General features: G+C 38.1%; 4 protein-coding genes across 4 annotated transcripts; 3 read left to right on the forward strand and 1 right to left on the reverse strand.

The window, feature by feature from the left end:
* Positions 1 to 453: 453 nt before the first annotated feature.
* clec-18 (C-type LECtin) lies at positions 454 to 2,187 on the reverse strand (the record flags this gene model as incomplete). Its single annotated transcript, NM_060708.1, has 3 exons — positions 454 to 1,205; positions 1,669 to 1,942; positions 1,987 to 2,187. The coding sequence occupies 3 exons, from the start codon at positions 2,185 to 2,187 to the stop codon at positions 454 to 456; spliced, it is 1,227 nt and encodes a 408-aa protein (NP_493109.1).
* Positions 2,188 to 2,628: 441 nt separating this feature from the next.
* F56H6.9 (Glycosyltransferase) lies at positions 2,629 to 5,850 on the forward strand (the record flags this gene model as incomplete). Its single annotated transcript, NM_001375228.1, has 14 exons — positions 2,629 to 2,847; positions 2,900 to 3,014; positions 3,064 to 3,186; positions 3,230 to 3,308; positions 3,361 to 3,439; positions 3,488 to 3,594; positions 3,679 to 3,843; positions 3,890 to 4,210; positions 4,259 to 4,464; positions 4,512 to 4,594; positions 4,782 to 5,329; positions 5,379 to 5,498; positions 5,561 to 5,698; positions 5,745 to 5,850. 14 exons carry the CDS (start codon positions 2,629 to 2,631, stop codon positions 5,848 to 5,850), a joined length of 2,409 nt encoding a protein of 802 aa, NP_001361863.1.
* A 910-nt stretch (positions 5,851 to 6,760) lies between these two features.
* oac-35 (Acyl_transf_3 domain-containing protein) lies at positions 6,761 to 9,461 on the forward strand (the record flags this gene model as incomplete). The annotated part of the gene is made up of 10 exons (NM_060710.2): positions 6,761 to 6,870; positions 6,919 to 7,183; positions 7,229 to 7,364; positions 7,430 to 7,516; positions 7,804 to 8,026; positions 8,072 to 8,238; positions 8,291 to 8,607; positions 8,650 to 8,885; positions 8,937 to 9,144; positions 9,194 to 9,461. The coding sequence occupies 10 exons, from the start codon at positions 6,761 to 6,763 to the stop codon at positions 9,434 to 9,436; spliced, it is 1,992 nt and encodes a 663-aa protein (NP_493111.1). The 3' UTR covers positions 9,437 to 9,461.
* Positions 9,462 to 11,354: 1,893 nt separating this feature from the next.
* On the forward strand, positions 11,355 to 13,992 carry oac-36 (Acyl_transf_3 domain-containing protein). Its single transcript, NM_060711.3, has 10 exons — positions 11,355 to 11,474; positions 11,523 to 11,787; positions 11,839 to 11,974; positions 12,028 to 12,114; positions 12,279 to 12,501; positions 12,547 to 12,713; positions 12,768 to 13,093; positions 13,146 to 13,387; positions 13,429 to 13,636; positions 13,683 to 13,992. The coding sequence occupies exons 1-10, from the start codon at positions 11,365 to 11,367 to the stop codon at positions 13,923 to 13,925; spliced, it is 2,007 nt and encodes a 668-aa protein (NP_493112.1). The 5' UTR covers positions 11,355 to 11,364; the 3' UTR covers positions 13,926 to 13,992.
* The last annotated feature ends 217 nt before the right edge of the window (positions 13,993 to 14,209 follow it).

Consider the following 14,209-nt stretch of genomic DNA (forward strand, 5'->3'; position numbering starts at 1 on the left):
TATATGCCCCGTATTAAAAAAAAAACCGTCAGATTGTGGCTCACGTGTATCATCATATTGCTCCCCGAGTACCGTCTGGCGGTTCCCCGATATTTGAGAAAGTAGTGTGACTATGTTATGAAGTGTGATAGGAAGACGATAATATTATATTCTTCAAATATCAGGAAGTACCTGTAAAAATTCAAGGCATTGGAAATACTAGTTGCACATTTCTCATGGGTTTTTTTTTTAATTTCCAATCACTAGGGCCGGTTCCGATGTCCCACACCAACACAGATGTAATCAGCAGGACAAAGAGAAGTGTATGTATGGTTATCTGGAATACATCTGTACCGGACTATTTTGAAACGGTTTGCTCCGAAATTGAACAATGGAAACCCGGTTTGACATTATTTCTGATGGCTAATGATTATTGTAGAGAAAGATCCATTTTATTCCAAAAGCAATACACAGTTAATACACAATCGATGAAAAACCTGCGTTGAATCCACTTTGGTTGCCAAACCCATCTGATTTGAATGTGACAACCATGGTGCTACCACTTGATGTCCTTGTAAATTCATACATGTTACCGCTGTAACGCCCCAAAATTGGACTTTCGGTTGACGGACCATCGTAAATTGTGACATAATCATTTCCTGTGTCGAAAAATGTGAATTTTAAAGCTATCTTGTAAGGCCCCAGTGTAGCAAGCTGATAAGTACAGTTCACCGATCCAGAAAGATTGCGAGAGTTGATGACACCAGGAGCCATTTGAATTCCAACATTGCAGTTTGATGGAATTTCAGGGAATGGAATAGCTGTTGTTGAGGTCATGGAGCACTGCACACCAGCTCTTCGTTTGCAAATGTATTGCTTAGTAATACTACAATCTGCGCTGTACCACGAACCAGTCGAGTGAGCTCCTCCACTTTTTGTAGCCATTGCTGTGCAATAATCAACACGGTTCGAGTTCAAGAGGTCTATGTTAGTGTATTGCATATCAGTACCATCAATCCATTTAAGGATATTATAAAAGTTCCATGTAGCACCAATGAAATAATCAACTACTGGAGCTATTGTATTAATATATCGGTTTTCGTTTTCGGAATGGATGGACACAAGGTTTCCGCCTTCTTTTTGGCATGATTCCTGTGCTTTGAGAGGCACTTTGGCATACTGGCTGATTGTGTAACAGAATCCGTTATAGTTATGGGTGCAGTTGTCTGGAATAAATACATCTTTTATTGTGAACGTTTACATTTCCGTGTGGGTCTCGCCACGAATAGCTTCACATAAGTGTTAATTTGATGTAGAAAATAAAGTTTGTGAAATTTCAAATTCTAAAATGCAGAGAAAAGGCATTGAAATGACAAGAGCCAAGAAAGTATATAATATTCTCCAGTTCAAGATTTCAAGGTACTTCAGCCAAACTTTCAGCCAAAATTTTGTCCGAAATCGCATTTTTAGTGCTTTCACAAGTTTTTTTTCAGAAAGTCACTATGATGATATATAGCGGTCCGCTATTAGCGGATGATATCTCATGAGAGCCAGTTGCCGTTCATAATTTTGTTGGAACCATTTTTCAACAATTACAAAAAATAAACAAAGATGTTAGCGAAAATTTGTTCTTTCTGCTAAACTTTCTAAACTTTCTATGGCCGACACTGTAACTATTCGTTCAATTACCTTTAAAAGTTGGTGGTAGCTCACAAATATATGCCATCCTGTTACCGGCACAATCTGAGTTGAGCCACTTCTCAGCCAAAACTCCGCGCGTTGAGTAGTAGACGCAATTCCCCAATTGAACAAGAGGGAAACCATTCGAAAAATTACTGAACATATGCGCTGATCCAGTTCCATCATCCCATAAGCATCTCGAAGGATAATTGTCGAAACAGTACAATCCCAGCCATACTAGTGGTGCAGAACTTTTAGTGATAGTAGATATTGCTTGACTATCCTAAAAGATTAATTGGAATTTTAGAAGATATGAACTCTCCTCACGTTGGCATTTTTCACAGTGACCAGTGTTGCTCCAAAGCGGCTACAGGATTTTTCAGCTTCTTGGTGGTTCGATGGGGTACTGAACAGCTTCAAGCACTTGTTGTTGATCAGCGTAAATCCATCTGTGCAAATTAGTGAAGATTTTGCATCAACAAAAGAACAGAGAAAAGTGAGGAGAAGAATGCAATTATTGCACTTCATGGCTTGTGCTTGAACATTCAGTTTCAGTTTCAACACTTAAATAGGTAAAGTTAATAAGGACTCAATAACAAAAGTGCATGATAAAGTCTAGTAAGGGGTAGCTCGCTACGCTGTTACTGCAGAAACGCGGTGGTAAACATGTAGTACATTTTCCATGGCGACGATAACGGTTTTTGCAAGACAATCTAGATTTTCTAAACACTCAAACTTTACCACTTTAGGAGTTTATTCATCAGAGAATTTCTTAACCGTTTCGAATATCCCAAAGCATCAAGAAATTCATGGTAACCTACCATACAACTGTTATCTTTCAATTTCAATAGAAAAAAATCATTAATTGAATAATGAAAAACGATAGGAATCTCGAAACACCCCTATGGCTAGCGGCTAGTGATGTCTCCTGCATTTTGTTCAGTTCACTCTATTATATCCGTTTTTCCAATGGCCAAGCTTTTCATTAGAAACGTATTCCTACTACCCTTAATCGTAATATTATCCATAAGCTTCTTTATTTACAAGTTTCACAATAACAGTGCTCTAATTTCCCAACTAGTCTCCAAAGCAGTCTTCCATCGAGAATTCGGTGAATTCCCACCATTGAAAAAAGGCAATCGATGGATTGTGGTGACAAGTGTCAGTCAGCCAACTGAGGATGTTAAGGTAGTTTTTTTTTTAATATTTAAGATCAATAAATCTTGGAAAAAAACTTCAGAGACTTGCTGCAATTGAAGACTGGAATCTGGTAGTAGTGGCGGATACCAAGACCCCGCTAGATTGGAAGCTCGAAAATGTGCACTTCTTATCAGTTGCCTATCAGAAGCAGCTACGTGAGTTTTGGTATGGCTTGATGGGAGTTCATCATATTCAAATTTTCAGCATTCACCCTGGTCAGTGAACTCCCTTACAAATCCTACACCCGGAAAAACATTGGATATCTCTACGCGATCTCAAAGGGTGCTGAATGGATTTATGATACTGATGATGATAATAAGCCTTATGATAAGTTGATCATAAAAATTTTGGGTGAATAAGAAAGTTTTAAGGCTGGGACTGAAACAGTTTGATTATGAAGATCAGGTGTCCGGGGTACGGTTCCTCCCGCAGAACGCATCGGGTATAAGGTTTGTGGCTCTTAAATTTACGTATAACTACGTAAAATTTTCCATATTCTAGCCAACGACTCTTTAATCCTTACCGGTTCTATGGAATGGATGGAATGTGGCCCCGAGGGTTCCCCTTGGAACATTTTGAGGTATGTATTTAACTTTTTCCAGCTTAACCCTAATACTTTCCATTTTAGAAGCACACAAATGGAAATAACAGTCAAGTACTTTGCTACAAGATGAAAAGAGCTGCTGTTCAGCAAGGACTTGTACATCATGACCCTGATGTTGATGCTATTTATCGGTAAGTTAAGCATGGTTTATAGGTTGCCATTTCTAGGTACGGTAGGCTGAATGAAGATGTTGCTCACCGTCTTTTTTTGTTAAGATTGTTGAATGCTGACAAGAATAATGGATTAAATGTGGAGTTCAACAAATTCGCACCTCCTATCACTTTATCAGTTGGGACGTATTCTCCATGGAACTCACAGAATACCCTGTTCCACAAATCGGCTTTCCATACTATGTTCTTACCGACTACAGTATCATTCAGGTGGGCCATTAGAGAAAGTTGGACTTCCTGTAGTTAACAATTTCAGAACCACTGACATCTGGAGATCATTCATCTCTCAAAAAATCCTGCACTTATCCGGACTGACCGTATCCTTCGTTTCCACCAACGCAGTTCAATTCAGAAATGCCCACGACTATCTAAAAGACTTTAAAAATGAGAAGCAAGTTTATGAAGATTCAGGAAAAATGATAGAGTTCCTACATAATTGGAATTGCACCAGGAATAACTCAACAGTTTTGGAAAACTGTATAAATCAACTTTTGGTGGACCTGGCTAAAGAAAAGTTATGGGGTTCCGAAGATGCACGACTCATGGGGATGTACTTGGAAGATTTGAAATCTATGGGGTAAGGGAATTCATGAGGCTTTGTGAAATGAAAAACTGAAAAATTTAGATTCAAATTCCCCAAGCTCGTCGGAAACAGTACTCAAGATTACTCTGCGTCAAGAGATGAAACAACTCGAGATGTAAACTGTAGACGGATGCATCTAGAATTTGATTTGCTCAAGCCAAGAGAGGACCAAAGTATTCGAAGAGCGGAACAAAAGCTGAACTATTTCGGGAATATCGTGGATTGGTGCAATGAAACCGGATATTCAGGTTGGTGCTTCATTTCTGATAACATATACATAAGCCATCGCATTCAGACATATCCATAAATTTCCCATCACCTAAGCAGCTTGCAAAACAGAACAACGAATCGTATGTTTTCCAAAAGGATTTGAACAGTGTAAGTGAAACATTATTATTGATTTGAAAAATCTGAAGTCACTGCTGGCAGATTGCGATAAGTTAGCAACTAAAGATATTTTCCTTGGTCTCCGAGCTTTCTGAAACCAAGATTTTTTGTACGAATCAGATTTTCAGAGTGTGTATCTATAAATATTGTCCCGGAAACTAGTGAGTTCAATTTTTAGGTACTCCTTGCGGTCAACAACTACCCCTGGGATTACGGTATGGGGCTCATACAACGCCTTTACCAACCTTACTTTGCCACAATTATATTCTGTGGGTCCTGGTACCCGGAAAACTTTCAAAACTTGGATAAAACCACCTCAATTATGCACCCCATCAACTATATTCATATGAACCCTGCCGAAATGTCAAAAGGTGCATTCGCCTATCACTGTGTCACTCTTGTTAAGGAACTTCGTCTGAACAATGTGCAAGGGTACTTTCTGATGTCAGACGATGCAGTCTTCAACATCTGGCAGCGCATCGACTACGCAAGAGTTCATCATATCCACGGATCCAATAATTTGTATAACAGTTGGTACAATCATACACAATATGGAGCAAAAGCTGCAAAGCGGGTCCTTGAGATTGTGAAAACCACGAATGACACCGAAATTAAGACGACTTGGCAAAAATTCGATGATGGGCTGAGAAAGTATGATTACCACAATTTGACGGAGGGCGCTGAAGCCCAAATGTTGAACCATCTCGGGAAAAGTGTTTCAGATTTGTAAGAGTTTCTGGATATACCTAAAATATTAATTTTCTAAAAAATTCAGCTACTACATTCCCACAAGTGAAATCGAGTACTATGCAAATCTCATGAGAATTTTCTATCAAGCCAACCTATTCTTGGAAATCGCTATGAATCGATTCATTAGATCAGTTGATCATCAAATGTAAGTTCCAGTCCAAGCACATTCAAAAGTCAAGGGTTTTTACAAAAGGTTAATTTTTACAGATCACTCCAAGGTGCATGCAGCTATCTCTGGGTAGAAGAAGATCGTCAGCACTGGCCAGATTTCTATAATCAGGATCTTGTCGCCTTGCATCCCGTGAAACCCAGCTTGTTCAAAACTGCGGGGGAGGACAGGAAAACGTGAGTTGCTAATTTTTAGCCGCCATATGTTCAAGGAATTTTTCAGATATTGTGCAACGGTTATTCAAACTTGGGCGGACATTGTGTTCGGCGGATCTACAAACTACACTGTTAAGGGTGATGATGTGAAAGAGGTCTACCTTCCGGAATAAATTGTTCATATTTATTGTATTATTGATATTTAGTTGGTAATAAACTTTTTTAAATTGTTAGTTGACTACCAACATTTCTGCAATGTGAAGTTTCAAAAATTTTTAGATTTTTAGATATCCTGAGGCAAATAACTATCAATATGCCCACGTGCTTCTAAATGTATACAATTTTTTACGTAATTCTGCAGAGCTCAGTTTCTGACAAATTCTTTTGCAGACACCTAACATGCCAAATGTCCTACATCATCACAGATGCTATCGTCGGGACAAAAGCCTCTCGGAAGAAATGTATGATTATCTGGATTTCATCTGTACCGGGCAATATCGAATCGAAATTGAACAATGAAAACTAGCTAAGATAGGAATCTCCACTTATTTTTGAATTTTTAGGGAATTTTAAGAGAAAATTGAATGGATGTTCGGCACCAGGGGATTGCCAAAGAGCCAATTTGCCTATTTCGGCTTTCGAGAAGTCTAGTTTTTAGTCTAGCTTTTCCCAAATTTGCCGAATTATCTCTTAGTCGGCTTTACCAGAAATTCGGCAACTAGCCGAGTTAGCCTTTGATTTTAGCAAATGCTGGCAGAGATTCCAGGTAGGCAAACTCGGCGCGATACAGTTTTCGGAATCCAATTTCACTCAAATTGTTAACCGCCGTCAGTGTTTATCAGCTGTGCAGTCTATTTAGAGAAGCAATACTTTCTCCGAGCTGTGTACTCCCTAAAAATCATTTCTCAGGAATTTTAAATCCCCTATTTTATTTTGGGCTAATTGAAAATGTGTCTTGGCTTTGAAGCTTCATTTCCCAGATCCGAAATGTCAGATAAGGACGAAAAGATCTCTCGCTTTTCCATTTTGATCCGCACTATCCTTTCTCTCCCGCAGAAGTCCTCTAAATCTATTTTCAGTACAATGACAAAACGAGCTGATTTACAAGGAATTCGTGGCTTGGCTATACTTGTTGTACTGGGTTTCCATTTTTATCCGGACACCTTTCCGAATGGATATCTTGGAGTTGATCAGTATGTTTCTAAATCAGGAATTTCTACACAATCCTGAACTTTTTTCAGATTCTTCGTACTATCCGGATTTCTAATGTGCATGTTGCTCAAGCGTGCCGAGACCCACCCATTTTTCACGTTGTTATGCACATTTTACACGAGGAGGCTGAAAAGGATCCTGCCACTGTACTTCCTTGTGATTTTAATCTCTGCCATTTGCCTCTACAACTTTTTTCCCGAAACTGCAATCGAGACAAATAAAGAGTCGGCAAACCGAGCATTGGTATTCATGTCAAACAGGCCAAAAACCGAGCAGGAAGACTATTTCCAAATGGTGAGCTCCAAGTCATGAATTACCTAAAACAAATTTTGATTTCAGCTTTCCATCGCCATTGATATTTTCACTCATACCTGGTCACTTTCCGTAGAAGTGCAGTTCTACCTAATTGTTCCCTTCATATTTCTGATGGCATCCAAATTTGAAAAACTTAAATATCCTATTTATGGATTACTAGGTTAGTTTAATTGAATGAGTTCAGATATATATGAAGCATGTTTTTATATGAAGCATGTTTTTTAGGTATCCTCTCATTCGGGTACTTTGCCCTCTCACCGGCTAATGTGGCATTCAACAGTGTGCTAGCAAGAATTTGGCAGTTTTTGATAGGTAAAAATTGTTCACTTATAAATAGAGCTGTTATGGAAACGTTCCTTGTTTCCTTGGTAACGTCGGAAAGTACCCCCAGAACTTGAAGGGAAGTCTGCCCAAACAGTCCTTTTTATGAATTCAGAAAATATCAACAAAAAAAAGTAGGCTAGCTTTCACGGATGTTTAAAAAGTGCAACACTTAACCAAAAACTGTTTTTTTTTAAATTTATAATGATGGATCTTCTAAAAACATCCTGTTCTTCTAAAAACATCCGTAAAAGCTATAAAACATTGTTGATTTTCAGGAATGCTTGTCTATCTTGTGTCTTCTAATGAACATGAATTGCTGAGCACCAAATCTAGAAATAAAGAAAGTTATGAAGAAACTTACAAATTATTGATAGAAACTAACACGGACGAGCCGAAAGCTCATATAACAAGTTACTTCAAAATATCCGCTTATATCTTATTGGCATCGTTGATAGCCATTACAGCTTCTCCATTTGTACCACCTGCCACCATTACAAGGTTAGCAAGGTTTTCCCCCTGCCGTCATTAAAGTTGATGTTTCAGACTCACTGCTACCGTCGGAACTGGATTACTGATGCTTCTCTCTGAGAATAACCCATTATTATCAAATAAGGTGTTAACCTACATTGGAGACATTTCATATTCACTTTATCTAGTTCACTGGCCAATTTATGCTTACTGGAAGCTCACGTGCAATGACGATCAGTTTTGTAAGCTATTTAATTTCAGTCAGAACTGAAACTTGACTTTGAATATTTCCAGTGCTAGTTGCTGCTTTGGCTGCCTCTATCGCGTTAGCCATAATAATATTCGAAACTTTCGAGAAGTGGTATTTGAAGATTTCCACTTCAAGTCTAGGAATTCTTGTGATGGTCTTGCTGCTCTCAAACCTAGCACTAATCAACAAGGATCATATGTTCAGTCCACCAAGCCTCTCCGTTAACACAACCAACATGACAATCGACGACGCAATACAATGTAATCGTGATTGGTCTGTAAATGAGCAGCAGCTCTTCTACTTCCCATTATGCCAATACACTGCTCTCGGTGATCTTTTGGGCATCTGTAAGTATTCACAGGTGGGCACTGAGTTGATTTCTCTTGTAAACTTTGTAAACTAGGATCTGCCAAAAGACGGCTACAAAATGATTCTGATTGGCAACAGTTGGGTGCCTAATCACCAGAAACTTTTCCATCAAGAATGCGGAAATAAATCCAAGAGCATCATGCAAATTGCTGCGTATGGCTGTGAGCCATTGTACCCTAGCTTATTACTTGACAGATGCAAGTCCAACCTGGAAACTTTTTCGAAAAGCATTGAAGACGAGAAGCCGGATTTTGTGTTTATATTCACACGGTGAGTTTGACATACTTCCAGAAAACCCTCTAAATCTCACATTGTTTTCAGACACATCTCCATTGGAGAGCCATTTGCTTCCAACGTCACAAGTTTTGAAGAAGATTTTATCTATCAAACTATGAAGCGACAAATGTTAAAATATATTAAAAATATTAAATATAAGCTCTACATATTAGACGCTATACCCCGAAACCATAATATTGTATCAAAAATTGCACCAATGCTGAAAAGTGGAGTTGATCCCGTGAAAATTGATGTACTGATGCATTCGAATACATTCTATAATATTAGCTTTTGAATTTCAGAAAATTCTCTTCAACGCCGAGTTCTATGAAATGGCTCGAAAGCGACATGCACAACTAATCAAGGATTGCAATGGACAATGCGAGCTTGTTGATTACCTCCCGGAGTTTTACAACCAGAAAACCGGCACTTTTCGATTTTTCGATCAGAACGGGTTTTCCTACGTGACGGGGCAGAATCACTTGACACCGCCTGGCATTGAGCTCGTGAGACATCTATGGACGGATGTTTGTAACAAGATTTAGAATTTTGAAAATAAATTGTTTCATATACTTGCTTTTGGATTTATGACACAATCTTAGGTATTTATAACCTGGATATAAGGGTCTGCATGAAATTGGAGTGAAACTAATTACTGCTATGTGGAAAAAACTGATACTGCACTCGGATTTAGCATACTTCTGTAACTACAAAATTATTCTGATACCTTAGAATTACTAGGAAAAGAATAAAAACTGCTTTGGGAATCCCTGAAACTTCGCTTTCCTACAAAAACGGCACATAGCAGTTGGGCGCACTATAATCGAATCTGCCAACATTACAAAAGGATAGAAGTCTCTGTGTGGGTTTTTAATTCATTTCATTTTACTGAGCACATAATAGTTTTTTTTTTACTTTTTCAGCCACCTAGCGGATCATCCATTCAGATTGTCCATGTCCCCACAGATGTAATTGTCGAGACAAAAAGACACGGAAGAAATGAATGATTATCTGGAATTCATCTGTACTGGCGATTTTGAAGCGGCTCGCTCCGAAATAGAACAATGGAAACCAGCTTTGATAGGAATCTTCATTCATTTTGTGATTTTTTGAAAACAATTGGAGAAATTTGATTATCGGTGGATGTTCGGCAATTTCGTTTTTTATAATAAGTATGCCTACCGTTTTTTTTTCTAATTTTGTATATGCAATGAGCACACACACGGCGTGTAAATTGGTACCTCTGGCCTAGAGAAAAACTTCAAAAACAAATGTACGCAATTATGAAAATGCGCGTGGTGTTTGCGGGCTTGACTACCGTAGTCCACATAAATTTTAGCAATTAATACTTCCCGGTTTCGTTTTATATGAAAATATCCTTGAATTCAAGCAAAAAAATGCTTTATCTTTTTGGAAAAGAATAAAAGAAACACTAAAATTACATTAACTTCAAATATAAAAAAAGTGAACTACACAGAAAACGAAACAAGGCAGTTTGAAGCTGCATTAATGAACAGCAATTTTGAGTGTAAACTTGTGATGGTGGGTATACATTTTATGTACTTAAATTGTTCAAAAACCTTCATTTAGTCAATTGGTGAAGTTTCAAAAACTTTGTGAATCTAGTTTTTGAAAAAATTTCAAATTGGTGCCAATTTCACTGATTTTTTGTGAATTTCCGAGCTAAAATTGAAAAATTCAATGTGAACTTGTGACGGTGGGTATGGATTTTATGCACATAATTTGTTTGAAATAGTCTACCAAGTAAACTGGTGAAGTTTCAAAAACTTTGTGGGCCTAGTTTTTGAAAAAAGTTCAAAAATGTGCCATTTTTGTCGAATTTTAGTGGTTTTCGGAGCTAAAATAGAAAAATTCAATAGGAACTTGTGACGGTGGGTATGAATTTTTTGCACACAATTTGATTAAAGTAGTCTACTGATTAATCTGGTGAAATTTCAGAAAAAAATTTGTGGATCTAGTTTTTGAAAAAAGTTCAAAAATGTGCCACTTTTGACGCATTTTCCTAATAATTGCCTAATAAATCAAATTTCCACCTTTATTTATGAAAATAATCGTGTTTAATGTGATTTTTTCATTTTAAAAACAATTTTTGTGCATATTTTTGTAGTTTTTATCCATTATAATGTCTCATTCATCGATGTTCAATGGCATTAAAAATTTAAATTCAAATTTCGCGCGCTTTGCAGCGGCCATGGCCTAGGATTCTCACTTTTCACTTTTCGCTAGGCCAGATGTCCCAATTTACACGCCGTGACACATCTGAGTAAAAATTCTGTCAAATATTTAATATTGCTTCTCCCATTTATTTGTAACATAAAAACGTCCCCCGACACCAAAGCTAAGACCAAGATCCGAAAAGTCAGATAAAAACGAAAAGATCTCTCGCTTTTCCATTTTGATCCGCACTATCCTTTCTCTCCCGCAGAAGTCCTCTAAATCTATTTTCAGTACAATGACAAAACGAGCTGATTTACAAGGAATTCGTGGCTTGGCTATACTTGTTGTACTGGGTTTCCATTTTTATCCGGATATTTTTCCGAATGGCTATCTTGGAGTTGATCAGTATGTTTCTAAATCAGGAATTTCTACACAATCCTGAACTTTTTTCAGATTCTTCGTACTATCCGGATTTCTAATGTGCATGTTGCTCAAGCGTGCCGAGACCAAGCCATTTTTCACAGTGGTATGCACATTTTACACGAGGAGGCTGAAAAGGATCCTGCCACTGTACTTCCTTGTGATTTTGATCTCTACAATTTGTCTCTACAACTTTTTCCCTGAAACTGCAATTGAGACAAACAAAGAGTCGGCAAACCGAGCATTGGTTTTCATGTCAAACCGGCCAAAAACCGAGCAGGAAGACTATTTCCAAATGGTGAGATCCGACTAAAACTTGGGATCACTTCTGGCTAACTTCTAATTTCAGCTTTCTATCGCCATTGACATATTCACTCATACCTGGTCACTTTCAGTAGAAGTGCAGTTCTACCTAATTGTTCCTTTCATATTCCTGATGGCATCCAAATCTGAAACACTTCAATATCCAACTTATGGATTACTAGGTAAGTTTAACTGAATGAGTTCAGATGTAGATATAAAGCATGTCTTTTTTTAGGTATCCTCTCGTTCGGCTATTTTGCCATATCACCGACTAACGTGGCATTCAACAGTGTGCTAGCAAGGATTTGGCAATTTTTGATAGGTAAGCAAACAGTAGCTGCAGTTTGAAAGACATGGGCACCGGTAGGTGAATGAGAAAAATCAGACTACAGTAACAGGGCTGGAATGAAAATTTTCAGTGTTACCATTTTTTAGCTTAATTTTATGCCACTCTACTCAATATTCTACCTAGTGACTAGTTTGCAGGAATGGTAGTCTACCTTCTCGGAGCTTCATCTAATAAACTCAAAGATTCAAAAATAAACGCCACCTCTCTCCGATCAGAAGTAAATTACAAGTTACTAGTTGAACACGAAGAAATCTCAAAGTTCAATCACTCAAGTTATTCTATGACAGCTGCCTATATCTTATTGGCATCGTTGATAGCCATTACAGCTTCTCCATTTGTACTACCTGCCACCATTACAAGGTTAGCAAGGTTTTCCCCCTGCCGTCATTAAAGTTGATGTTTCAGACTCACTGCTACCGTCGGAACTGGATTACTGATGCTTCTCTCTGAGAATAACTCAGTTTTGTCAAATAAGCTATTAACCTACATTGGAGATATTTCATATTCACTTTATCTGGTTCACTGGCCAATTTATGCATACTGGAAGCTCACGTGCGACAGAGATAAGTTTTGTAAGCTTAAAGTTTTCTGCCAGATTTTTTAGAACCAAAAATGCTTATTTTCAGTACTAGCTGCAGCTGTGGCTACATCAATAATTCTTTCAATCATAATATTCGAAACATTCGAGAAGTGGTATTTGAAGATTTCAAATCTATCACTCGCGTTGCTCGTCCTACTTTTCCTAGTATCAAACGTAATCTTCATTAATAAGGATCATATTTTCAAGCCGGTTAACCTAGTCACCAACAATGTTATCACTAGCAACATGACAACAGACGACGCAATAAGGCTCAACCATGAATGGACCGTGACCGAGGCAAAGTTCTTCCAGAACCCGTCTTGCGTCCCCCGTCCTGACAAAGAATTACTGGAATGGTGTAGGCATACACAGGTTGATCGGATCAAATGGGATCTGATCGAAAGCAAATTTAGTAAAATTTTAGGGTTTATCAAAAACCGGAGGCGGCTACAAAATGGTATTTATTGGAAACAGTTGGGTACCGAATCACGCAAAACTAATCAATCAAGAATGCGAAGGTAAAGCAAAAAGTATACTTCAAGGGGCATCCTATGGATGTGAGCCCCTGTACCCCAGTTTGCTGCTCGAGAGGTGTTGGGCAAACTTCCATGTATTTGCACAGCGTATTGAGGAGGAGAAGCCAGATTATGCATTTATCTTAACACGGTAACTACATTATCACACTTTGAAGGTTCAAGTTTTTACAGGCACATATCTATTGGGGAACCATTTGCTGCAAATGTAACAAGCTTTGACAAAGATTTCATCTACCAAACCATGAAAGAACAGATGTTAAAACTCACGAAAAACATAAAGTACAAGCTCTACATTTTGGATGCAATTCCCCGAACAAAGTACGTCGTGTCCCAGATAGCGCCGATGGTTAAAAGTGGAGCAAATCTCACCGATATTGATGTAAGGCCTTACTTCTTAGTACTATGTTTAGAAAAATAGATTTCAGAAGCTTCTAGTCGAGACCGATCTCTACAAAATGGCGCGGAAGCGACACGCTCAACTAATCAAGGATTGCAATGGGAAATGTGAGCTTGTGGATTATCTACCAGAGTTTTACAATAAGAAAACCGGCACTTTTCGGTACTTTGATGAAAAAGGATTTTCCTACGTGACGGCACACTTGCATCTATCGCCATATGGATTGGAGAAGATCAGACATTTTTGGACTGATATTTGTGGAAGGCTTTGAAGCAATTTTACTTAATCTTGCTTTCATATTCGTGACCTTCAAATTAGTAATAAATGTGCAGCTTAAAATAATATACTTACAAGACGCGTCGAAGAAAAGAATCGCGCAGAACTGGTCAAAATGCGAAATTGCTAATTTTTAGGATATCGGAGACAAAACTATATATGCCAAAATCACGATTTCAGAGGTTGTTGTTTTATTTCGTGCCAAACGACAAAGAAAAGCTGGCGGGAGAAAACCCGACAAGTCAAATTCAATCAAACTCAATAATTTATTCAAAAATC

Source organism: Caenorhabditis elegans, chromosome I, assembly GCF_000002985.6.
Source record: "Caenorhabditis elegans chromosome I".
Lineage (NCBI taxonomy): Eukaryota > Metazoa > Nematoda > Chromadorea > Rhabditida > Rhabditidae > Caenorhabditis > Caenorhabditis elegans.